This window comes from Taeniopygia guttata, chromosome 21 (assembly GCF_048771995.1).
Source record: "Taeniopygia guttata chromosome 21, bTaeGut7.mat, whole genome shotgun sequence".
Taxonomy (NCBI): domain Eukaryota; kingdom Metazoa; phylum Chordata; class Aves; order Passeriformes; family Estrildidae; genus Taeniopygia; species Taeniopygia guttata.
The window spans coordinates 824922-850158 of record NC_133046.1 but is presented as its reverse complement, the minus strand read 5'-3'; the positions used below and the strand labels follow the sequence as shown (position 1 = coordinate 850158).

The window sequence follows — 25237 nt, the reverse complement described above, 5'->3', positions numbered from 1 at the left end:
GAAATCCGATCAGTTCCTGCAAGTAAAACCCATCACCAAGTAATATTTAATAAAGTTTATTAGGTTACTGAGTACTATCTACAGTCATAAAATAGAAAGGATTTTAAACTGTACAGAGTCATGTCCTGGTGAGGTGAGGAGAGATGGAAATGAGGGAGCACAAAGAGCATTAGAAGTAGGGAGAACACAGTTCCTTCCCTGGAGTTCTGGAAGACACTGGTTCAAGTTGAAGGCAACCAAGCAGGGCTCCACACACACTGAATTTTGTGGCCCACCCTGCAACAGAAACTAGTACAAACCCCTACGTTGAAAAAAAATCTCATATAATATTAGAATAAAAAAGGGGCACATCACACCCCACCCAGTCTTGGCACCAACTCTGTGCTTTAAAAAATATACTATGCAAGTAGTTTATTTTCAAAAAGGTACCCTACAGCAGCTGTTTAAAACATGTTCTTATACATACACCCCACATATATATATATTAACATTTTCAACTGAACTCATTTGTACCTACACAAAACCAAGGGGATAACTCAAAAGCAAAAACAAAACAATCACACAAACATTTTTCAAGGAAAAAAAAAAACAACAAACACAAAGAAATGTGCAAAATAACCCCAGAAAGGCAGCATAGTAACCTGTGGAGAGGTCAAGAGAGCAGCTCCTGCTAAGGAAGGAGTGTCATCCCCTTTACCTGGCTACTGAGGATCTATTTGGGATGTGCTGATATTGCTTGTCCTGTTTATTGCAGCTCTCTCCTGCTGCCCGGCTCTGGAGAGGTTCAGTTTCCTCCTGCTGGACCCGAAGATCGCCCCTGGGCTGTCTGATCTGCCCTGCTGCTGGTGGCACCTGTGGGAGCCCTGCTCAGGGACAGCCTCTGGGCACCCAGCAGGGCACAGGGACCTGCAGGTGAGGCTGCTCTGGCACAGAACCAACCTGGCTTGGGTCAATCTGAGCAGCTTTTCAGGGAGAGAATTCCCTGGCAGTGCCCTTAGAGAAGGTGAGGGTTTCTCTGCAGCCTCAGCGTGGGGGGACACAGCTCAGCACGCTCCCACCCTGCTGCACAGCTCTGTCCTTCCCTGTCCCACACCCGCCAGGGGTCCCACAGAAAAGCTGCAGCTTTCAGGCAGGAGGGAGGCACAGCCTGACTGCAAAATCAGCTGTCAAAGCCAGCAGGAGGAGCAGAGCAGAGCATGGAGCAGGAGGAGCACTGGTGGTAAACAAAAAGCAGGAGGCACAACCTGTGAAACAGCAACACAGCAGGGTGAGGAGTCCCAGCACAGATACAGACATCAGCAACACAGCCACCTTCTCCAAGCCAGCAAGTGTCCTGGTGGAAGAAGGGCTCTTGGTTTTGGTGTTTCAGGGCTCGGGGCTGTACTTTTAAATTTTTTTGGCTTTTAAAAACCCATCAATTAATTCTTTATGGTATTCCAGACTCTTTACAACTCTGCTGGCCATCCTGAGCCTTTCCATTCTCAGCACGTGGCCTTAACATTTCTATTCCTAATGCCTCCTCTTCCCCCAAATTATGCTTTAATTCTTACTTTTAGTATTATTCTTTCATTATCACCCTTCCCTTTAGCTGGTACAGAAGAAGCACTCCCCTCGAACCCACAGGAGGAGAGGGGAGCCCAGAGCCTGTGCCAATGTTCCTGTTGTGACTGCCAAGGAACAAAGCACAGGGCAGAGGGAGGCTGCAGCAGCTGCAGGTGAAACTGGTGCCAAATCCTCCGGCCAGGCAGCTCCAGCCTGGAGAGCCCAGGGCTCGGTGGGCAGCTCCATCCCCTCGGGTCCTGCTCGGTCCTGCAGCACGGGGTCACTGGTAGAGCAGGTAACTCTTGAGGGAGGCTGGCAGGGGCAGGGTGGGGATCTGGGCCAGCCTGTCCTTGCCCAGCGCCAGCCTCACGGCTCGCCGGCACAAGTCCATCAGAGGCAGTGGTTCAGCTGGGAAGAGAGAGCCCAGAGGTTAGAGCCCAGAGGTTAGAGCCCAGAGGTTAGAGCCCAGCCCCACGAGGTGCACTCACCCTGCTGCTTCTGACCCCCTGGCACCCTGAGCAGGGCACTGAACCCCCCTGCAGCTCCTGGGCCACTCGGCTCAGCTCCCCAAACGCTCCAGCAGGTTCCTGTGGGCTGCTGCAGCCACACGTGTGTGTGTGTGTGTGTGAAACAGCCCTGCAACAACACCAGCCACAAGGGCCTCCTCTGCCATTCCATCCCTTCTGGTCAGATCACATCTTCTGCCTCGTGCCTCTTACTGCAGAGTCCAGAAGCTGCTGTAAGAGTTACTGAGGGAAAAGGCGACAGCAGCCAGGGTGCCACGGGGTCTGGGTACCCCCAGAGCAGCACTTTGCTCACACACATCCTTATCTCATACAGGAGGGGAGCAGCTGCCAGCCCCTCCAGTTATGCTGCAGAGCTCCCAAGAAAACACAGGCATCTGTCAAAGGTTCATGTTACTGCTGCACCGTGACACTTCCCAGCAGAGCAGTCCCTCCTGTCAGAGCTGGGAAGGATACAAGCCTTTGGCTATCTTTTTCTGCATCCTGTACTTAAAACCCTGAACAAGATAATACAAGTTTTTCAGGAATGGCACATGGGGCCCTTGGCTGCTGAGGAGTCACTCACAGCACAGAGGGGACTGAGGTCAAAGCCAGAGCTAAAAATTGCCAGCTGCACAGGAGGGAGCTCACATCAACTCCTCACAGCCTGGCTGAGCTCACCTTGAGGCCTCAGGGGTTTGTGCTGCCCCCAGTGAGGGCTGACACATCCCAAAGCAGATAACTGGCCATGCTCCTGTGCCTGGGGGCTCTGCTGCACCTCCCAGAGCTTCCTCTGCTCCCAGACACCTCGAAGCACCCACAGGCACGAGCCAGCTTGGCTGAGAAGCTGCAGTTTCCAGCAGCTTTGGTGGATGCCTCCAGCTGCCCTGCTCCACACCAAATGAACCTGACTGCTCATGGCACCTGCCAAGCCCCAGCACCACCACTCCTGCTCTGTGTCGGGGCTGTGCCACCCAAACTGGGCTGGCTGCTCCTCACCAGCCCGGGGTCCATGCTGCCAGCCACAGGGATGGGTTCCTGCAGCCCACTGCAGTTCTGTTTGGGTCCCTGCAGCACGCTGCAGCTCTACTGGGGCTCCTGCAGCACACTGCAGCTCTGCTGGGGCTGGGACACTGCAGAGCCCCAGCACTGGCAGCTCTCCTCTGGCACTTCCCAGTGCAGCTGATTCTGAAAGCACTGGGGCACAAGCTGGCTGCATTCAGCCTGCCCCAGCTCTGCCCTGCTCAGGGACAGCTGGCACAGAGGCACTGGCACAGGGGCCTGACCTCCAGAGCCTTGAGACACCCACAGGACAATTCATTTCAGCTCAGTGGCCTGCAGAGGAGAGGTTTGAGCTCACCCAGTGTGCACTGACACAGCACACCCACATCCCACCTCCCGTTCACAGGCACCACAAGCACTGGACAGTGCTGCTATTGAGCGCTCAGAAGTGCTCAGAGCCAGACACCTTCTCTCCCCCTGTGCCAGAACAGCATCCCGTCCCTGCTGGCCTGCTGCCCACGATTCACAACCAGCTCCAGCCCTGGAGGTGGCCCTTTCCTGGCTGAGTGCAGCTCTGTGCCAGCAGCTCCTCAGACTTTGCTGCCTTTGAGCGGAGCTGCAGGTTTTGGCGTTGTCCCTCCAGCAAAACCTGGTTCCTGGAGCTGCTGACATTCTTTGAGCTGTCGTGGCAGAAAGAGCTGGGCTTCCTTTGGGTGAGAAAATGCTCTGCCAAGAGCTCTCTGTTTGGTCTTGCAGAGTTGAAGTGTATTTCTCAAAGCACTTGCAGGTTTTGCTCCTGCCCCTTGGCAAGGCTCTCCTGGGCATGCTGACAGCTCGGGTTTCTGGTGCCTGGTGGCAGCTCTGTGGCACTCGGGGTTTACCAGTGCTGGGCCAGCATCAGGACACCTCCAGCACAAACAGAAGAGCTCAGTGTGCTACAGCCCTTGAGCAGACACTGTCCTGGAATGCAGGGGAAACTACTCTTCATACCAATACTGCCAAATTTATTTCACTAGCAGCATAAATCCAGATTTTAATCCACTTCCTTCACCTCTCTCCTCCACCCTACCCAGAGGACTGAGTCACAGTCTGGCCCCATGGGAACTTCTGACTATGAGAGATAACAGACTTGAGCACATTTGGACAGCCAGATTTATTACTAAGCTTAGCTCGAGATTGATGTGCCTTTAGTCAAAGGGCTGGCATGCAAGCTGGGCTGACGACAGCATCCAGCCCCCTGCTAGGAACGAGCACACCCTGCTCTGAGAGAGGCAGGGAAGTGAGCTGCTCGTCTGAAAGATGGAAAACAGTCCCATTTTCTTAGATGGGAAGATCTGTCCCTGTTTTTGCCCACAAGGGGTTTTAAACGTTCTCTTTAAGGAAGGGGATTGTGTCAGAGACTGTTTTCTGTAAAGAGACACCAGGATTCCAGTGCCAGTAATGCAGCTGTCAGCAGAATGCTCTTCTGGTGGCAGCACAAGGTTTCCCATCCTAGCTGGACAAACTGGCATCACCTTCTCTCACACAGCCCCTGCCCAAGCCCTGCCTGCTCCTGCAGGGTGCCTTGGGGACAGCTCAGGCGTGCAGCCACTGCTGACACCAATCCTCACCCCTCCAGAAAGGGGAAATCCCCCAGGACAGCCCAGCACAGGACTCATACTCACGGTCGAGCCCGTTCAAGTAGCACATCCGAATTTCACAGTGGCCCCACACGGCGCTCACCACCGGGTAGAGCTTTTTCCCTTTGAGCCCTCGGAAGGCGACCCCCATGTACTGCCCGTCCACGATGAAGCTCAGGGTGCCGTCGTCCATGTCCAGAACCACCAGGAAGGAGTCGGGCACGATGAAAGTCTCGTCGGGCTCCAGGAAGGCGGGGTAGGTTTTGCTGGGCTGGTTCTTGCCGTCGTGGTAGAGTCTGTTGCGCCCCAGGTCCCAGCCCCAGGACTCGTGGTTGTTGCCCACGAGCGTCGTGTACCCCACGGAGTGCAGGGGGGCCTCGGCCGTGGCCACCCCGACCACGGCGTGGGTGCCCCGCTGGCGCATGGCCCAGGTGATCTGCCAGACGTGCAGCCCCCGCGTGTAGCCCACCTTGCCCCTGATGGCGTCCGTGCTCTGGGCCACCGGGTGCCGGTGAAATATCAGCTTGTCGTCCTCCTTGACGAACACGTTCAGCGAGCGGTCGTCGTTGTTCCACGAGTGCAGCAGCTGCACCTCGTAGGACACGGGGGGCATGTCCAGCAGCAGGTCCAGCCGGGTGGGCTTGCTGTAGTCCAGTCCCTGCAGCTCCTGTTTCAATGGCCTGTACACAGGGTCCCTCATATCCACGGTCTTTATCCCACCCGTGACCTTCTGGCCCATGGTGCGTCCTGAGCTCGCCTCCTCACAGGCTCATGGGTTTACCTGGCAGCTCCTGCTGTCATCCAGCCCTGCAGACAAGGTTGCTGGGAGGCTTTGGTGAGATGTGCAGCCCTCAGTGTTGCCTAATGGATGGAAAGAAAAACAAGAGACAAGTTAAACATTAGCACACTCGGCCCATGTGCCACACTCACAGAGCACAGCGCTCGTCTGCACTCCCAACGCCGTGTGCTCCTTTCCACCACTGAGCGAGGGCTGCACACATTGCCACAGGGCTGAGGAGACAATCCTCTTCACCCCAAGCTCTGCTGAGTACCTCGGGGGCCTGGCTGCAAGTGCAGAGCAGCAGGCACAAGCTGCTGGGTCCAGCCCTGGGGGACACTCATCCCAGCAGCTCCCGGCCCCTCTGAACCCCGGCAGCCAAGGGCAGAGAAACCTTTGCCTGGCTTGTCTCAAGTGAGCAGCTTCGCTTGGGGCAGCTTCTCTTCTCCAAGAGGAAAAAAATCCCCAGCTTCAGTCGCAGAGACCAGGGGGAGGAGCGAGATCCTTCTCACAGTTGAGCAGTTTTCCTTCCAGGCTGCAGAGGAACCTCGGAGAGGCTGGAGCCAGCTTGGCCAGGGATGCTCGCTCGCTCTGCGCACCTCTGCTCCAGCACTGCGTCCACTCCAGTGTCTCTGCTCTCACTCAGCAACACAAACAGCCCTCTGTCACACAGCTGCCAAACTGGGGGCAGCTATTAGGAGAATTAGAAGTGGGAGGGGTGCAAATGAGCTTTCTAAGAAAAAAAAGTGTTATTTTAACATTTCCTGAAGTGAGGCAATCATGCGGCGCTCCTGCCAGCTACAGTCACAACACTTACTCACAACCAAGGACCTCATCTGGCACAGAAAGCAGAGCATGAATCAGATCTGCTTTAAAAATAAGATTACTGGACATCAGCAAGGCTTCAGCTAGAAGGTGAACAGGGAAGGCTCATGTATGTTCTGGGTTAGGGCTGAATTCAGCAGCTTCCCTACAGGCTTTTCCTGCCAAGGGGTGCCATTGGAACAGTGAGCTAAATCCCAATTCTTAAGTAACAAGAGTCAAGACTACTTTTTATTTCCTTACCTACTTTTTAAAAAAATCATAAATGGAGAGGAAAATGCCTGAGATTCTTTGAAAGTCACATCCCAAAGCACAGGCTGCAGTGCAGCTATTTCAAACTATTCAGGGACCTCAGATGTTGGGCACTGAGACAGAAGATGCCATTTAAATAGGCCCAAGCATGTTATCAGCTGCTGATAACCACATCCTGGAAGTTAAATAAATACCATCCACAACATCCAAACAAATCCTGGAGTGTGTAAGCCAGCTGGTCCCCTGTGGGAATCCAGGGCTTCCCTCTGGCTGCCCTGGCAGGTCTGGGACCCTGGCAGGGGTCAGGAACCCCCCTGGACAGAGCCCCCAGAGACACTGGCTGTGATCTCTGTCCATGGAAAAGAGTTTTCAATCTTACAGGATCAATTACAAGCTCTGAGTGTTTGATATGAGTAATAATTAAGTGTGGCACGGGTGCAAAAGTAAAATTTTAGGATTCTAGATTAGGGGTTCAAAGGGGACAAGATGGAGGAAATTGGGTGTGCCTTGTCCTTTTTCTCCTTCTTCATGCCCTCCATGTTTCACTGTGGTGTTGGCATTTTTCTGTTGGTTCAGGCTGGGGACACACTGTCCAACGTAGGTGACAGATATTGGCACGTTATTGTAAATCCAGCACAGGTAGTTTGTGGTATTTAATGTTTGTACCATGCCACTGAGGGCAGAGCCCCACACGCTGCCCTGCAGGACAGAGCTGCGGCAGGGCAGCAGAACATGTTAGAGATAAACAGAATAAACAACCTTGAAACAGCACAGACAAATTATGGCTTCTGCTTTGGCAGCGGGGCTGACAGACAGAGACTTTCTACAATCTGGGAATCATCAATAGCCCAGATTCCAACAGGTGCCAGCTGAAAACCAGCAATAACAGCAGAAGCAGCTGAGGGAGGGCAGCCAGGGGATGCCAGTGCCCCACCCTGCCACAGCTCGGTGGCACCATGGCTCACAGCCCCTGGGGCTCTGCGAGGAGCAGCAGCATCTCCAACCCAGCCATGCCATGAACAAGCCAGAGCAGACACCAGCTGAGCTTCCCTGGGAGAGGCACCTGCACGCTGCCCCAAAGCAGGGATTTCTGAACAGCTGGAACAGCTGTTTGCTCAGGCTGGGGCAGAGCCCAGACAGAACCCTTGGTGCCCTGCAGGAAGCACCAGGTGACCTCCCTGGCATTCCAGGGCTCAGTGACACAGACAGGAGCTGTCAACAAGGGACTGGCAAGGCACACGTGGAAGTCCACGGGCAAATTCAGCTGCTGGAATTTTGATTAGGATAAGGGAACAAAACATTGGCAGAGGGAGGAGAGGCAGAGGTTTCCTGCACCACGGCATAGGAAACAAGAACCAAACCAAAGCAGGAGTACTGCTGCAGACCTCTTTGAAGCACAAAATACTCAGGAGAAGTAAGGGAATGCAACTGTGCTCTTCATTAGCAAAACAATGCCTTGTTCATTGTCGCTTTTTGCCTTTTGCCAACATAAGCTTCATCATGTTCCTCAGGCTGCTGCAGCAGAAAGGGAATCAGCCCAGTGAGAGAGCAGGGCAGGGGAGCCCCGAGTGCCGCTCTGCCCCAGGGGCAGATCTCAAACCAGGCACACATCACCTACTCTGCCCAGGAGCCTCTCCCAGGCTCACAGCAGGTGAAAGACAACGGCCAGAATAAAGAGAAAGGGGTGAAGAAAGGCAAAAGACTGAAAGCAAAGGGTGGGTCAGAGTGAGAGCAGGCCAGGGCCATCGCCCCATGCCAGGGCTGAAGTGCAATCCAGCTCCTTAGTAGGGCAGGGCAGTGATCCTGCTCACAGCCCCTGGCACCAGCCTGCTCTAGAACTGCAAGGGCCACCTTGCCCTGCAGCCAGAACACAACTGTGCCCTCAGCTCTGAAAAGGAAAAGCCTCTTCACGCAGCAGGAGGGAGACAGAAAGGCTTTTCCTGGGAAATGAATGGATTGATGCCCTGGGCAGCTCCACAGGAGACACAGCCAGCCATAAATGAGAAGATATGCTGGGGAATGAGCTGCTGCAGGTTTAAGTACAAATGTAAACACTGAAAGTGCTTTTATCTATCTTATCAACAGCTCAGGCTTGCTGCAACTCTGTCTGCTTTACCAACACCAGCACATCCCCATGATGCTCACTCCTCTTCCCGTGCTACTTCCAGTTCTATTGTTAACCTGGGCTTAAAAACTGAGGAGTGAGATCCTAAGGGTGTCTCAGAGAAAAGCACTCACTGCTATTGTCAGTGAGAATTAGACCTCCCTTCCATGCAGCCGTTCAGAGCAAGCTGTCAGTTTGCCATACTAGAAGGAAATGCCAGGTTCCAAAACAGCTGCTTGCTGCAAATAGATCAAGGCAGGAGACAGCAGAGACATTTCATTGGAAGGCAAAGTCCTGCTGTTAAACAGGGAGAACACAGCTCTGCAGTGAGCCACTGCACGTGGCAGAGCAGAGCTGGTGCCCAGCTTCCCTGTGCTGCTCAGCAACTCTGGCCCCTCACAGCACACCCCTTGCTCTGCACCATCAACAGGAACACACGAAGGATCCTCAACTCCTTGATTCCTCATCCAGCTTTACTTTATTTCTTCAAGTCAGTTTACTGTGGCTTTATCTCCTTCCCATAAAATTCACTAGGTGTACTCGTACAGATAAGAGGCCAAACCTTTAAACACCTCGCAGGCTCGGGGTGCTCTGCAGACAATGAATCAGAGCCCTGCCCTAGAGATTGCCAGCCTGGAACACACCTCAGGAGGAGAAAAGGACATATATATGCTGCACATGGTCATTGACTTGCTTACAGCTTTGGGAGCTGAAGCAAAGGATCCCAGACAGCACCAGGGAATGAGGCTAAGAAACCCACGGTAGATTTGCTCAGGTTTCCATGATTTCACTAGAAAAGCATGAGGACAACTCAGTTAATTTAATTTTCTTGGGCTGAATGTTCACCCTGCAAGGCAATAGCCAGAGGTGCCACCCAGCTCCCATTCTGCTGGCTGACCTGCTGGCAGGTAGGAATGTGCACAGCCAACACGCCAGAAACCCCCCAAACACCCTTCACAACACCTCCCCTTCTTCAGAACTGCTCCACACCAGGGATTTCCCCTCCTCCCCCAGTGGGGCTGAGAACAGACCCTGGATCTCGGAGATGACTCCATAAAAGCCCAGGTGGATCAGCAGTGCTGCAGCACCCCTGAGGTGGGGTGACGAGGGAAGGAGCCTCTGAGAGCACCCAAACCTCAGCCCCACAGAGCCAGGACACTCCATTTCCCTGCTGTGAGTCCCGAGCAGCAGAAACACAGCAGGTGACCTGCACGGTGTGTCTGTGCCTGCTGCAGAACCTGGCTCAGGAGGGCTCTGACACACCTGGGCTCAGGTGAGCTCTGACACACCTGGCTCTGTCACACCTGGCTCTGACACACCTGGCCCAGGAGGGCTCTGACACACCTGGCCCAGGTGGGCTCTGACACACCTGGCTCTGACACACCTGGCTCTGACACACCTGGCCCAGGAGGGCTCTGTCACACCTGGCCCAGGTGGGCTCTGACACACCTGGCTCTGACACACCTGGCTCAGGTGGGCTCTGACACACCCAGCACTGATGCAATCACTTCAGCAGCATCCTGGCCTCAGCACCTGCCACCCCTGAACACTGATCCACACCTGGGGAGGGGCAGCTCACCTGTGCTGCTGGGGCAGCTCCAGCAGAGGTGACAGAACAGCCGCACCAACAACGCGCTCAGGGCGAGTTTCGGAGTGCTGCAGCTGGAATCAGCACTGGGCAGGCAGCCCTGGCAGGTTCTGGCAGCCCTGGCAGGTCCTGGCAGCCCCACACGTGCAGCAGGTTGGCACGGGGGCACCTGCTGAGCCCCACCTCCTGAGCAGCAGCTTGGCAGCAGCTCCAGCTCTGGCAGGGCTCCATGCACAGAAAGTGAAACTGCAGCCACACATCAGAGGCTGGGCACAGAGGAGCTGAGGAAGGAGGAAAGCCCCAGCAAAGAGGAAAATGCTCCAGCAAAGCAAAAGTCCACAGTGATGTGGAGATGTGCCAGGGACAAGCCCTGGGGTTTGCAGGGTGATCTGGGAGAGGAGGGCAGCACAGCAAACAGCCCCAGGGCTCTGCTGGCCCAGCAAACCCACCCTGAGCCCTGCAGGGAAGGCAGGAGCAGCTTGGCACTGCCAGGACCTGCAGCCACCAGAGGCAGCTGTGTGAACGCAGCCCCTCTCCCTCCTCACCTGCCAGGACCTGCAGCCACCAGAGGCAGCTGTGTGAACACAGCCCCCTCCCTCCTCACCTGCCAGGACCTGCAGCCACCAGAGGCAGCTGTGTGAACACAGCCCCCCTCCCTCCTCGCCTGGCACATCCAGGCAGCTCTGCTGGAGATTTCTGGCTATTTTGGCAGTGCCCATCCCTCCAGGGTCTGGTTCTCCAGAGCAGAGCATTTGGGTTACTCAGAGCAGCACAGCTGAGCAAATGAAAACCTGAAGCAATAACCACCACCCATCCCCAACCAAGCCACTTGCTAGACACTTAAACAAATTTCCAGTGTCCACCTACCCAGCCAGTTCCTGCAAACTGCAATGCTGCATAATCTGGCAGAAAACAACTCTGAGCAACAGGAGAGAGTTTACTTTGCAAAATATTTGTAATGATGGAAGCAACTCAGAAGGAGTTCCAGAAGTTTGTGCCAGAGATCTTCGCTCCCTTTGAAGGCAGGTCACAATCAGCAATTTTGGTTGCAGAGAAAAGGCATTTCTTTAAATGAAACAAGTGAACTCGGGCTGGTTTTCCTCACAGAGGAAGTTTAGTGGATGTTTCAAAGGTCATCAGGCTCCTTCCAGTTCTGCATAAGGTAACTTGTGAATGTCAACTGCACATTAAAGGCCAGGCACAACTCGAGACTCTTTAAAATCGCTTCTCACAGGCAGGTTGCAGTCATTTGTCTGCAACAATCATGTTCTTGGCATGAGGCACTGCTGGTCCAGTTTCCTCTGGCCAACCCACTTAGGCCAGGACCCTCAAGCAGTTCTTTTGTCTCTTCCAAAACCACCTGGCAGAAGTTTTGTCCTGGGTGTTGTGAGGACAGCAGGAGCACGAGGAGCTCTGCAGGTTAAACAATTGCTGCTGCTGAGCCCAGGCTCTGCATGAGCAGCAGCACAGCCCTCACCCTGCTCTGATGGTCCAGTTCCTTGCCCAGGGTCTGGGGTCCTGCTGGGGACACTGATGGTGCCAGAGATTCCTCTGGAGGAAGCAGCAGGAGGCTCAGGCTGAGCAGAGACAGCACCAGGGGCTGTACGTGGTGTGAAAGGCACAGACCTTTCACACACCCCCATTTCCTCAGGTGCACCCAAGAGATGTGTCCACAGCCTGCTTGCAGACTCAGGGCCATCACAAATTAGTCACACAAGCAGCAGGAAGAAAGGTCCAGGCAGAGGTTCACATCCCTAGGTTCACCCTCCTTACACCCCTGTAGCTGTCCAGCCCCCTTCAGCCGATTTTCCAGGTGGTGCTGAGAGTTTGCACACAAGCCCTGCTTCCAGAAGCAGCCTCAGAACCCTTTAAGGCTGAAATCTACCCCTGGCACATGGCAGACACAACCCCCAGTTTTATAACCCAGCAGCACTCAAAGGCCTGGCCAAACTGCCCCTGCTGAATGCTTTTCCCTCCAGCACTGGAGCCATTTGACAGGCTGCATTTAGAGAGGCATTTCCTCCACAATTAAGCCACCATGAATTTTAAACAGTAAATGTTTATGTTCAGAACTATTTGCATTAAAGGAGCCCACATAATCCAGACTAAACCACCCTATTGCACAACACCTCCCTGCTTTTTGTTATTTCCCCACTTAATTTGCAGCAGACACTGCCCACTGTCCATCCCTCATCTCTGTTTAGCAATCTGGATTCATTAGTTCTGTCTGATAACGAGGGGAGCAGTGGGTGGAAAGAATGAAGTTTGATGTTTCTACCTCTGCCCAGAGTTTCCACTCCTGCATCAAAAGCACTTTTTTGGCTATGACTGTGAGATTAGCCAACACCATCACCAACCCATCAGGACAAGACTTTTGATAACAAGGCACTGCTCTCCCCTGAAAGCAGTTACTGAGTTCATTTTTTAACAGAAATCCATGTTCTCAGTCACCTACCAGAACCCCCTCTGTCCCTCCCCAGGCAGGGCAGAGCATTTCTCAAACAGATGGTTTGAAAACATCCACAGCGGAGTGTGAGGATTCAGTCCCTGCTCCCAAAGGCAACACAATATCCTGGCTCAGGAGACACAGAGCCAGCAGGATTCCTTCTCTCAGGTAAAGCAGTTGTAGCTGGAGCTATTTTAATATTAAGGTTGTTCAGTTACTGTCTCTTCCTTTTTTCATTTAAAGATGTCACAAGCACTGCTAACAGTAAAGCAAAAATCCCCACAACAGAGCAGCTGCCAAGCACCAGATTACTCAGCCTGTTACTCCCAAATAGGTTTATTGTGTCTGAAGCTGCAGCACATGTATTTACATCAAATACATCCCTGCCAGAGGGGAAGTTGTGCAAGTGTCTGGTACTGCTCATCACTACAGGAACAGCATCGCTGAAATCTGGGCCATGCACTGGAAACAGACAATTCTTGGTCCATGGCAAGAGAGTCCCTGCTCCCTCCAAGCAGATTCTTGCAGCACCAGGAACTGGGTGCTGCTCTGATTCAGAGGCCAGAGCAGCACATTCAGCAAAATCTGGGCCTCGTGGTGCAGAACTGAAGTTGTGCCCCATCCCTGCTTCCCTGGCACTCCCATCCTGTTTTCTCTGTCACCAGTTTACTCCTGTAAACCTTCAAAACCAGAGCCTGTCCACCCTTCTGGGCAACCTGTTCCAAAGCTTGGCCAGCTGCATGGTGACAGAGCTTCTCATACTTGGGGTTTGCATCTTCCTCCCTGTCCAAGTCATTCCAGATCCTTAACCAGCCAGTTTCAGGTTAAACTTTGTGTTAATTCTCAGGTCAAATAAATCCTAAACAAGTGACTTCAACCCCTTGTCCCAGCTGTCGGTGCCTTGACACCACACACAAAGTGACTCTAACAACACACACAGTTCACATGCCTTACTGCCTTACCTTGGCACAAGGAAAAACTCAGCATTCCTCTGGAATATTTACCCAGATCTCTCCATGCTGGGCTCCCTGAGGGCTGAAAAAAAGGACTGAGGTTGCAGCCTTGTGTGTGAAGCCCCAGTGGATCTTTCACTCTTTGAACTGCAGCTTCAGGTTCTTCCCGTCCTGAGGTCTGTGGAGTCTGAGGGTGTCACCACTGAAGACAAAAGTCTCACAAGGGGAGACAGCTGAGTCACTGAGGAAGTGACTTTTTTCGTGCTGTTTAGGAAACCATTCTGTTCACTTTAGAAAAGGATGTTTTCAGAAGTCAGCACCCTGCAATGTGCCCAAAGCAGGGGCTCCTCACTCAGCTGGGAAGGCATTTAAAGCAAGAACCGAGAGCCTGTCAGATCCTCCAGTGCCTCCAGCAGCTGCCCACAGGGAAAAACACCTCCCACGGCGTCCCTCAGCGAGCCTGGAAGTTCCAGCAGGTACTTCCCTGCCCCTGCTCTGAAATGAAATCCTGGACCATGCCCTGCACAGCATCAAACACTTCTGGTAAGTGTTTAATGGTGACAACATCACCTTCTCTTCCGTGCCCTGGCCACTGGCCGAGCCAGCCCTGCCCAGGTTAGGAGCTCTCCATTCCCTGGTACTCAGCAGGGCTGTGGCTCAGCCCTCTCCACCAGCTGTGCTCCTGTGGCAGCACATTCCTCTCCCTCTCAGGATTCTTCATAGAGGAGCACAGAGAGAAATGAAAGAGAAAACCATTCCTATTTCTGCTCCTTGTTTTCCCATGTGGAATGTGTTTGGAGAATTGTTTACCTGGGGTGATTGCTTGGTTGGATTCTGGTGAGGATTGTTTGAGCTGATGGCCAATCCAATCCAACCCAATCCAATCCAACCCAACCCAATCCAACCCAATCCAATCCAATCTAATCCAATCCAATCCAATTCAATCCAATCCAATCCAATCCAATCCAACCCACCTGGGGCTGGGCTCTCAGAGAGGGTCACAAGTTGTGGAACAGTTAGAGATGGAGTCAGAGAAAGCAGTATGTAGGTTTAGTATCCTCCTTTTAAACAGTATATTAATGTATTTTAGCACAGTTATAGTAAAGAAACAATTCAGCCTTCTGAATTGAGTCAGACACCATCATTTCTTACCCTTGGGTTGGCCTGCATTCACAATCTCCTCCCTCTGAGGCTTCCAGCTGCCCCTTGGGAGCAGCCCTCACATCACCTCTGGGAAGCACTGCAGGAGCAGGGCTCCTCTTTCCGAGTGGAAAAGATGAAAGCCCAAAGCTGGACACTCACATGGACCTCACGCTGGAGCTTTGAAGGCAGGAAGGAACAATTCTGTCTGACACAGATTGCTTCAGTGCCACTGAAGGGCTGTGCTCCCCCATCCCTCCACACCTCAGGCTGTGGTTGGCACCCCCTGACAACTTCACAGGAACACGCAGGAACCCTGTGCAGACACCACCACCCCTGTCTGACACCTCCTTTCCCACCTGCAGCCTCCCCTGCACCTCCCACCCCAAAAAACCCACCAGGGCTCCCAGGTGAGGAGGGATCTGCGTGTTCACCCACAGCAAGCAGGGTTCAGGAGCTTCCAGCTCTCAGATTTGTTTCCAAGGAACACGGAATTACCTCCAAGATAAAACCAGCAGTTTTATTATCAAAGTTAACTAGGTACTTTGCTTTGAAATACAGTTTCTTCCTCTGCATCAAAGGGCTGTTAATTTTAGTCCTGTAGCAAAAAAAAAAAAAAAAAAAAAAAGAGTAGAAGAAATGAAAGCAGCATCTGCTTGGAAGAGATGAATGCAAGATAAAAGGTGTCTGTGACAGAAAGCTGGCAGCAGCCTTATGTTTTCTATTCAAGTTTAATCTGAGAACAACAACCACCCTTAAACATAACAAAAGCTGTGGAAAAACCCTTTCCAAATCCAACAACATAGCCAGAAGATGCGATTTCTCTTCTCCAATCACTGCAGCAGCCAGCTGAGGAGAAGAGTCCAGACAAATCCAAGCTTGCTATAGCAGGGTCACCCAGAACCTCGGCTTGCTCAAGTCCACAACATCCCTGGCTCAGCTTCCAGCTCCTTCTGCCTGCCCCAAGCCTCCAGAGTTTCCTGGAGATCTCCCAGGGCAGAAGGAAGCTCTGACAGCGTGGCAGAACAGCCCCAGGGTGCCTGGGCACAGAGGGTTTGCAGAGCAGTGACATTTCTGCTCTGCCCAGGACAGCCTGACCCTGCAGGGGCTCCAGCAGCATCATCCCTGCTGCGGTGGAAGAAGTGAGGCAGGGATCCCCAGGCTGCCCCTGAGCAGCAGGGAGTGTGGAAAGCTGCTCCCTGTGACCTGTGAAGGGTCTGGAGCTGCAGGCAGGGAGGATGGCTGTGCACAGTGCACCCTGCCTGGCCCAGCCCGCTGCCAGCCCCCAGCGAGATGTGCTGCTCACCTCCCACTCCTGAGCAGCTGCCAGGAGCTGTGGGACTCAAACATTGGCTGCAGGAGCAAAAACCCAAGGAAAGAGCTGGATAAACACGGAGCAGCCCAGTGCCCAGACATTTGTCAACATTCTGCAAAGCACTCCAGCAGCAGGCTGGGCAAGGGGAGCCCTCCCTGAGCAGGAGCACACTCCTGCAAGCAGGGATGGCCCAGCAGCTCCCAAGGGCTGAAGGAAGAGGAATTCCTGGCAGACAGATTGCACAAGAGACAGCTCACACTGCCAGCTTTACTGGAACACACTCAGCAGCTCCCCACGGCACAGCACGCTGGGATGATGCCGGGTTTCTGACTTGTCATTAGCCAAAACAGTTTAATGACACGGTTGGACTCTGTGTTTAGCTGTAATGGACCTGGGACGACATCCCATAATTAGGAAGAGACACTGCACATCTCACTGGAGCTGGCAGCGAGCACAGTCTCGGTGTGATGCAATGCTCTGCTCTCCCCATCACCCAAAAGGGTCCCTGGAAGTTGCTGCGTTGTTTGAGAAAGGCAGGGCGACCCAAAAGCTTTGGCTGGCTTCCTAAATCATCCACCAAAAGGCTTCAGGAAGCAGAAATTTTGAGAAGCTTTTCTAGCTTGCCTGCTTGAAGTTTTATCCGGGCAAAAGCTCAACCAGACAAATCAGATTTGCAAGTGCAGAGCGCACCAAAATGAAGAGGATAAAGCACATTATACAAACTGTGGCTGCAGGAATGCACATGCTGCTTTTAGGGGACATCTGAAAGGTGGCCAGCTATCCCAGAGCAACTTTTTCCTGGAAATAGCAGTTGTGGTAATACACAGAACAAACGTTTTTGCCAAAATAAGTGACCAAGACATGCACTGCAGCATTGCTCACAGGAGCTGCAATACTGGTTCAAGTGGCAAGGGGTGAAATTTGCCCCTTAGTCTTACCAGGACACACTCATAAATTCACTCCTAAGCAACAGCTTCGCAAGTTTGAGCTCTGTAAATCAAGTGATATTCCAAGTGGCTTCCTCAGCACCTCCAGTGTGCCAAGACTCAGCTGCAGCTCAGGGCACAACATCCTGCAGGGAGGAACAGGCAGCCACTGCTCAGCACTGAGCTCTTTGGAGGTGACAGGGAATGCTGAGGTGGTTTTTATCCCTTCTGTTCCCCCCTTCCAAACGCTCTGACACCACCACAGAAGCCTGAGTAAGCAGTGTCTGAAGAACACACGTGTCCTTCCTTCCTCCCCTCCCTGGGGCTCCTCAGCAGACTAAACTGTGGCTTTCCCCTCTCAAACAACAAAATTCCATACCTGTACTCAGGCCAACAGCTTTCTGCTGTCACTGTCCAGACTTGGGCATCTGGGTGACATGAAGGTGACCCACTGAGAAACCTCTCCAGAGCTGGAGACAAGAACCAGGGCAGGAGGCAGGGATGAAACACGCTCCTGAGCCTTATTGAGGCACTGAGCAGCTGCCAGCACTTCCAGCCTTCAAAGGCAGGACAAAAGCTGTACAGCCAACCTATCCTCCCTGCATACCACAGCCACCACAGGTCCTCACAAGGCAGCATGCCTTCCAAATAAGAGCTGAACACAAACATTTGTAGAGTCACTTAATTCCTGGTGAACCCAGCTGTTTGATGTGGGCCACGCAAAGCTCCCGTGACATCAATGGAAAGTTTCCAGCCAGAAAACCAGGTTTGAGACAGATGAATAGAAGTTGGGAAATAGAGATGAAGAAGCCTTGTAGAAGCAGTCAGGGGATCTGTTCTTAAGCAAGATGCACTCGACACGCTCAGGAACAAGCACAAAAGAGAAGCTGCCTTGCTTTTTCAAAGTTTAGAGATCAAGAATAGTAGAGATAAGGCAGCTATGCTGTCTCCAGTGTGTGGATTTCTGTCTTTTTGGGGCTGCTCAGTCTCAAAGCGTGTTCAGCTGTTTCTTGGCTGCTGCTGAAGTTCTGATTCCTCCTTCGGAGGAGGCTGGATGGCTTGGCCAAGATTTGCTGTGTGCAAACACGGCTTTGAAAGCAATGAGAAAGCCACTGCCACCCACCACCCAGTGCACCACAACCTCCCAAACACGGGACAGATTAAACTGTCTGCAATATCCAATGTCTGGAACATCAAACGGAGCCACCACATCCAGCAGCCTTTCCCTCCACTAAAACCTCACAGCAGACTAAACTCACCTTGTGGTTTTATTCCTGCAGTCAGCTCATCACACTGCTACTGCTGACGTTCAGTGGAAGGGCACTGAACCCCCTCCAGGTAACGCCAATCCCTTGGAGATCCCAGCCAGGACTGGGCAGAGCTGCCTGTGGAGCTGTTCCCTCTAGAGAAATCCATCTGAGCACTGATCACTGGACTGCCCAGCTCTTCTGTCAGGTAAAACAGGGGTCCACGGAGGGCCCTGCAAAGCCACCTTGTCCCTGCTGCCACCCTGCCCTGCCCACCTGGGCCCCAGGGCCTCCACCTGACACCTGTGGCACCACAAGCCTGGGTCAGACACCATTTCTGCACAGACTCCTTCTGTGGTCCTCTCAAACGTGCCAAAACAAGATTTAAGAGCACACGGAACGTTTTCCTGTTGAGAAGGGTTTTATGCCAATACAATCCCTGCTGTGCCTTCTGCTGTGCTGCTTTGCACCTTGAAAGGGAGATTCCCACGAGGCCAGGGATGCTTTCAAAGCCAGTCTAGACTGAGGATCAGTTGGTGCTTTTGCCAAGTTTGAAGACAGCCCAATCCAAGTAACATAGGAGCACATGCCTCTGAGGAAGGGCTGGTTGTAACACCTTCCTCTCCACCTGAGTGACCCTAAGCCCAAACCCCATTCTCCTACCTTAAATACACAGGGGGCTTTGTCCACAGCCCTTCTCAGCACAGGGGTCAGCAGGTTTATTCTGCAGCTGTTGGAGCTTCCAGGACCTGGGACACGGACAGGAGCCCTCCCAGCTCAGCTCACCCTCACCAGCTGCTCACACTGTGCTGAGCATTTCTTTCCATGGGCACCTCCAGAACCTTCAAGCCCCAATGCATGACTGCCCTGGGATTAGTGTGGGACAAAGCAAGCCCTCCCTCACTGTCCACATGCAGCCATGACTGGTTTAGCCTCAAAATAGCACAGGGTGACTGAATATCACAGGGGATCCTCCATGTGGGGCTGCTGCCAGCTCAGCACAGCCCATGCACCCCTCACACCCAGCAGGAAGGAGCACAGGCTGCTGTGGGGAAGCATTTCAAGGGTCATTCTTGCTCTGCTCTCCCTGAGCAGCAATGCTGCCCTCCCTGCAGCACAGAGCCAGGGGGCCTGAGGTGCCACCCAGCAATGAATTAGGGCATCAGGGCAAGAACCACACTTTGGCAAACTCCAGGGCCTGCTACTAACCTCCAGACACTACAGCTAGGGTGCAGGCATTTTTCACATCTCTGCATTAAGCAGATTTGAATTTACAAGAGGCCATTCAAACCAGAATTTATCCACGGAGAAGCCTGCAGAAGTTTAAACCAAGAATTTCTAAACATCTGAGACCAATGTAGCCTTCTCATGTAGAGAGCAGCCCGGCCTTACCCCTTGCTTGCTTTTCTTGGCAGTTCACCATCTGTGGCTCACGTTCTTCAGGACGAAGTTGTTTCTGCAGTTTTTGTGCAACTGAGTGCCTTTGTACATTTATGGTGTCAAGGCCCCATCTGGGATCTCCTCAGGACAGATTCCTGACTTGATAACATACCAGCTCTCCAAAGAAAGCAGTTTGAGCATCCACACAGCTGCTCTGACTTAGAGGCTTCATCAGATTCCCCTTCCCGGCTAAAAGAAAAAGCCCATGTTTGGTAACTCCATTCAGACATCACCACCTTCTGCCCCAAAGCTCTCCATTGCTCTCACTTTGGTATCTGGCAGATGTGCTGGTTGTTGGGGTCCTTTTGTTTGTTAGTTTAAGTAAAAAGCTTTTCCTTAAAGAGAAAGCTTTGTAAGAGAACAAAGAAATGTGTCACTCTCTCCTCCCAGGGGAAGTTTTACTGTTATACAGCAGCAGCACCGCTTCACTTGAAGTCTGTCTTCCCATGTTCTAGAACAGAAAAAACTCACAAAGCCATGAGACAAGGAAATATCAGTGGACAAAACCCTCCAGCATTAAGGAAAATACCTAAGGCAAAGCCATGTGGCTGTTTCTCTCCTAAATGAGAAAAAGATGCTAACCCAAAAGGCTCTGAATCTGACCTGCAACGCTCCTCCTGTGCTCCAGGACACCTTCCCTCTCCTCTTTCCTAAAGAGATAAAGGTTCCTAAAGCCCTGGAGGGCTCTGCCAGGGCAGCCTGCAGCCCCCAGGCTGACTCAGTTTCCCTGGGAGCAGGACAGGGCTCATGCTGCAGCTCAGGGTTCTGTCAGTGCCTTCCCCACTGCCCCACACCAAACCAATCTTAAGGGAATTTTTTGTTGTATCTCCTTCCCTTAAACGCTCCGGAGTTCAGGCAGCTCATGCCACCCCAGAGCTACAGATAAAAGCAGTTCCTGTACTAAATTAACACCCAGAAGGATTTTTCTTTTGGCTGTAAAAACCACTTAGTCTGCAAGAGAATTTTCTGACCAGTGCCACAGATCAATTTACTTTATCCCAGGAGTTTCCAAAGCATTACCATTAAGGGCAGAGCAGTACAGAGTTAAAAGGGAATGGATGTTTTAGCAGTCCCTGGGAAAACACCCTTAACAGCAGCACATTTTCCCCACCATGTGCTTGGAAACTATTATTTTTTAGCTATGTTTTCTCACACTCAGCAGAGAGTATTTGGCCATTACCTGTAGCCCACATCCTATCTTTGTTAAGGACAAGTGCACTCTTCCCCCAGCAATTATTCATGGAAACAGAGACAGCTATAGCAGTTACTCACATGGAGCAACTCAAGGGAAGATTTCTTTGTTTCCCAGAGCAGTGCAGCAACTGAAAGTAAGTCAACACCTTGACATGAGCTCATTCTGCAAAGGCCACCAGCAGAGGAACCCAGTGACTGCAGCCTGGTACCAGACACTTACTCACTTCTACTCTGCAGGCATCACACGGCTTTGGCTGACAGCAGCTGGGGTCTGACTCGTGACTTGGCAGGGTAAGCCGTGGGTATGAGCTCCACCACACACCTGGAAACACCAAGGAGGGCAGGCAGCCACAGCCCAGCTTTGGGAAGCTCACAGCTCAGGCAGGTCTGTCAGCTGCTCCTCACTGCTGGCGTGCTGAGCTACTCTGCCAGTTAATGCATGTACAAGGCTCCTGCCACAGGACATGGAGATAAGCTCAGCCCAGCTGAAATCACCTCACTGGTACTCCCTGCCAGCCCCAGTCAATCCTCACCCTTGTCAGCAGCAGCCCTGGGTGACTCCAGGCTCAGGAAGTACAAGTAGACTAAAGCCCAAAATTGCAGCCACCACTTGCACTGGCCTCAGAGCCCATCAGATGCCAATTCCAGAGTATGCAGAGGCATCAGCCACAAAATCTGAGCAGGACACAAACCTCAGAGAGCCACAGAACATGCTCCAATCCACATCTCGTGTTCTTCAAAAGGTACCTTGTGACTTGGAGTATTATCTGTCAGCACTGTCTGCACTCAGTCCCAAACCCTGGCACAGTCTCCTCAGTGGCTTATTAGATACAGATTTTAATTCCAGGAACTTAATGAATTCTTAATTAGCTCTCACAAGACAAGCAGACCTTGCAGACTGCTTTCACTTTTTCTGAGGGAAGGAAATAGGGTCCAGGGGAAAAAAACAACCCAGCCACAGGAGAGCAACAAGCAGAGGCCATTCCCCACATCCAGCAGCAGCAGTGACTGCACACAAATGCAGCACGTAGCAGCTGGCCAGTTCCTGGAACACCAGCCCACGTTTCAGCAGCATCCAGCAGTTTACAAACAAGCTCCAAAGCACATCACAGTGCACTTCAGTGACCTCCAGAGCAGAGGAGAGAGGCTGCAAAGGCTGCTGCACTGCAACAACCCAACATCCCCTGAGGGATCCACTGCTGCAGCTCATCCCCTGCCTTTCAGGGGGGTAAAGAGCAAATTGCTGCTTTATGCATCCATCAGCACCACTACTGAGAGCCTGGGCAGGGCCAGCACGGTGCCAGGCAGGGAGGGACAGGGCAGCTCAGGGAAGATGCTCCTCCACATCTGTAAACAGCAGCACGGCCCTGTCGCATTCCTGGCTGTTCCCTTCATAACTCACCACGGAAATATCCTTCCTTGCAGGCTGGGAGAGCCACTCTGACCATCCCACAGCCACACCACTCTCACTGTGAGGCCCTGGAGGCACTGCACAGTTTGGTCCTGGCGATGCAGCAGCCAACTCACACCAGCAGGACTGAGCTGTCTGTGCTGCTGAGCTTTGCAACGCTGCATCTGGTGTAGAAATCAGATGTTAGAGGGGTGGGAAAGATTACTCCTGGGACAAAAGGCTCATTGAGCCATCCTGCATCGCTATCATGGGAAAAAAAAAAAAAAAGTGATGTCTCTCCAAGGAGCAACTCCCGATTTTACAATCATTTTGTAAACTTCCTTATCTCGAGCCATGGCTCAGACAATTGACAGTTTTTGAATCAGGCCTGGCCACCAGGCACCCTGGCTGCCCACTTTAGCGGGGGAATAAGGACAAAACACGGCATAGTCCAGCAGGAGGCTACAGCAAGACTGACCTTATAACAGCACTCCAGGTCCTCCAGATAGAGGATTATGTAAGCCCCCGCTGCACTGGCAGAGGTTTGTGTAGCGAGAACAGAGACACAGTAACCAGACCTTGTAAGGTGCGCTCCGGAGCCCCCCGCGATAACCGCAGCCCCTGAGCGAACAGCCCCGCTGCCCTACCGAGCCGGAGCGACCGGCACTGCTGCTCGGTGTCTGCCCGCGGATCCGCACCGGGCACCGGGCTCAACCCGCAGCCGGCACCGGGCTCCGACCCGCACCGGGCACCGGGCTCCGACCCGCACCGGGCACCGGGCTCAGACCCGCACCCGGCACCGGGCTCCGACCCGCACCCGGCACCGGGCTCAGACCCGCACCCGGCACCGGGCTCAGACCCGCACCGGGCACCGGGCTCCGACCCGCACCCGGCCCCGGGCTCCGGCAGCCGCTCCTCCCGCGGCATCCCCGGCGCGGCTGCGGAGCCCCGGGGCCATCAGCCCCTCGGTGCCCATGGCCCGCTCGGTGTCCCGGGGCCGCTCCGCTGCCAGCGCCGGGCCCCGGCAGGGCTGCGGCCAGCGCTCGGCCTCGCCCCGGCTCCGCCGCTGGCACCGCTCCGCTGGCACCGCTCCGCGGGCACCGAGCGCGGAGAGGCCGCGGAGCCGCCCCGCTCCGCCCCGCCCGCCCCCGGCTCCTACCGTGCCCGGGCTGCCCGCCGGACCATGGCCCCGCGCCGTGCCGTGCCGTGCCGTGCCCGGGCAGGCCGAGCCCCGCGCCCGCTGCTCCGGCGCGCCCAGCGGGGCCGGGCCGGCATCACATGGCCCAAATAGCGCCCGGCACGGCCCCGCTCCGCCCCCGGCCCGGCCCGGGGCGCGGCCGCTCCGCCCGGGCAGCGCCGGCGGCGGGCGGGGCCGGGATCGGAGCGGGGCCGGGCTGGGATCGGAGCGGGGCCGGGCCGGGATCGGAGCGGGGCCGGGATCGGAACGGGGCCGGGATCGGAGCGGGGCCGGGATCGGAGCGGGGCCGGGATCGGAGCGGGATCGGAGCGGGGCCGGGATCGGAGCGGGGCCGGGCACGGAGCGGGGCCGGGATCGGGATCGGAGCGGGGCCGGGATCGGGATCGGAGCGGGGCCGGGACCGGGATCGGATCGGAGCGGGGCCGGGGCGCTGCCGCCGGCGGAGGTCGCGGTCTCGGGGCACAGCGCAGCCCCGCCGCGGCGGTCCCTGTGCCCGTGGCGGCCCCGGTGCCCATCCCCGCCCCGCCGCCGGCTCCGTTCCGTTCCGTTCCGTTCCGTTCCGTGTGCGATCCGCGCTGTTCCCCACGCTCGCTCCAGAGCGGCTGAAGATCGCGGCCAGCCCCGGGCGGGCGCTCGGGCCCCGCTCCATCCTCGGTGCCCGCACGCCCACGGGTCCGCATTTCTGCACATAAACGGGGACCGGAGGCGGGACGGGGCTGCCCGGGAGGTGGCGGAGTCTCCGTGCCTGGAGGTGTTCAGGGAATGCACTTTGTGCTCTGCTCCGGTTGACGTGGTGCTGTTATGTCACAGGATGGACTCGGTGATCTCAGAGGTCTTTTCCAGCCTAACCGATTCTGTGATTTGTTTCAACCACTCCTGGGAATGTCTGTTTGCTTCTGAAGGACTCATTTGTTAACAGAAATAAATCAGGGAAGTACAATTCTGTTAATTTCAGTCCTAATTCCAAAACCAACCCTTTGGACAAATCTGGCCCTGTAGTGCCCCTTTGAGATTATTAATTTTTCAGTGTTTCCAGACAAAAAGACTGGTTTGTAGCAATGCTGTTCAAGCTGTAAAGCCGAGGATTGTCATAAATTCAGCAAGCCGTATTGCATGGGATACCTCCAAGGACCACCTAGGAGCTGCAGGAAGTGTGATTCAGGAGGTGGCAGCCTGCCATCTGAGTCACTGCGGAATGAATGCCCCTGCACGCTGCTGCACTCACTGGTTTTTGGGATTGGACAATAGCATGGGTCTTGACATTTCTCATCACTGATGGTCTTGGGGCACTCGTGAAAAAAGAGCACAGTTAATCACTAATTTGTTGAGCATATTTTGATATCTGTGGGGAATAGTTCCTCTATGCCAGCCACTGTGCTCCTTAAAAAAACCCCAGATTTACATCAGAATAAATTTATTACTCTAGCTGACCAGAAACACCGGGGACATCCCTGCTCTGGTGTCAGACCCAGCCGTGCTGTTCCGGGTCTCTGGAAAGGCTCCTCTGGCAGGACAGGGCCGGGAAAAGGCTCCCAGCAGCACAGGCAAGCAGCACCCTCTGCTGCTGGCAGAGCTGGCTCCAGAGCAGCTCAGAGGAGCCCAGGAAAGGCACCCGCAGCGGTTCCTCTGCAAAGGAGAACTGCTCTGTGTGCTGGACACTGAGCCAGGGCTGCTCTGTGTGGTGGACACTGAGCAGGGTCAGTTCTGTGCTGGGCACTGAGCAGGGTCAGTTCTGTGTGCTGGGCACTGAGCAGGGTCAGTTCTGTGTTCCCCTGGGC

The 25237-nt window shown here is 54.0% G+C and overlaps 1 protein-coding gene across 2 annotated transcripts; it reads right to left on the bottom strand.

The window, feature by feature from the left end:
• Positions 1-40: 40 nt before the first annotated feature.
• On the bottom strand, positions 41-23560 carry SPSB1 (splA/ryanodine receptor domain and SOCS box containing 1). 2 transcript variants are annotated; one of them, XM_030289187.4, is made up of 3 exons: positions 23421-23560; positions 4712-5527; positions 41-1950 (listed from the first exon to the last, which is right to left on the bottom strand). In XM_030289187.4, the coding sequence occupies exons 2-3, from the start codon at positions 5403-5405 to the stop codon at positions 1823-1825; spliced, it is 822 nt and encodes a 273-aa protein (XP_030145047.1). In that variant the 5' UTR covers positions 5406-5527; positions 23421-23560; the 3' UTR covers positions 41-1822. The 2 variants fall into 2 exon arrangements, with proteins under 2 accessions (XP_030145047.1, XP_072773399.1); XM_072917298.1 differs by lacking the exon at positions 23421-23560 and adding an exon at positions 5839-6819.
• Between the last annotated feature and the right edge of the window lie 1677 nt (positions 23561-25237).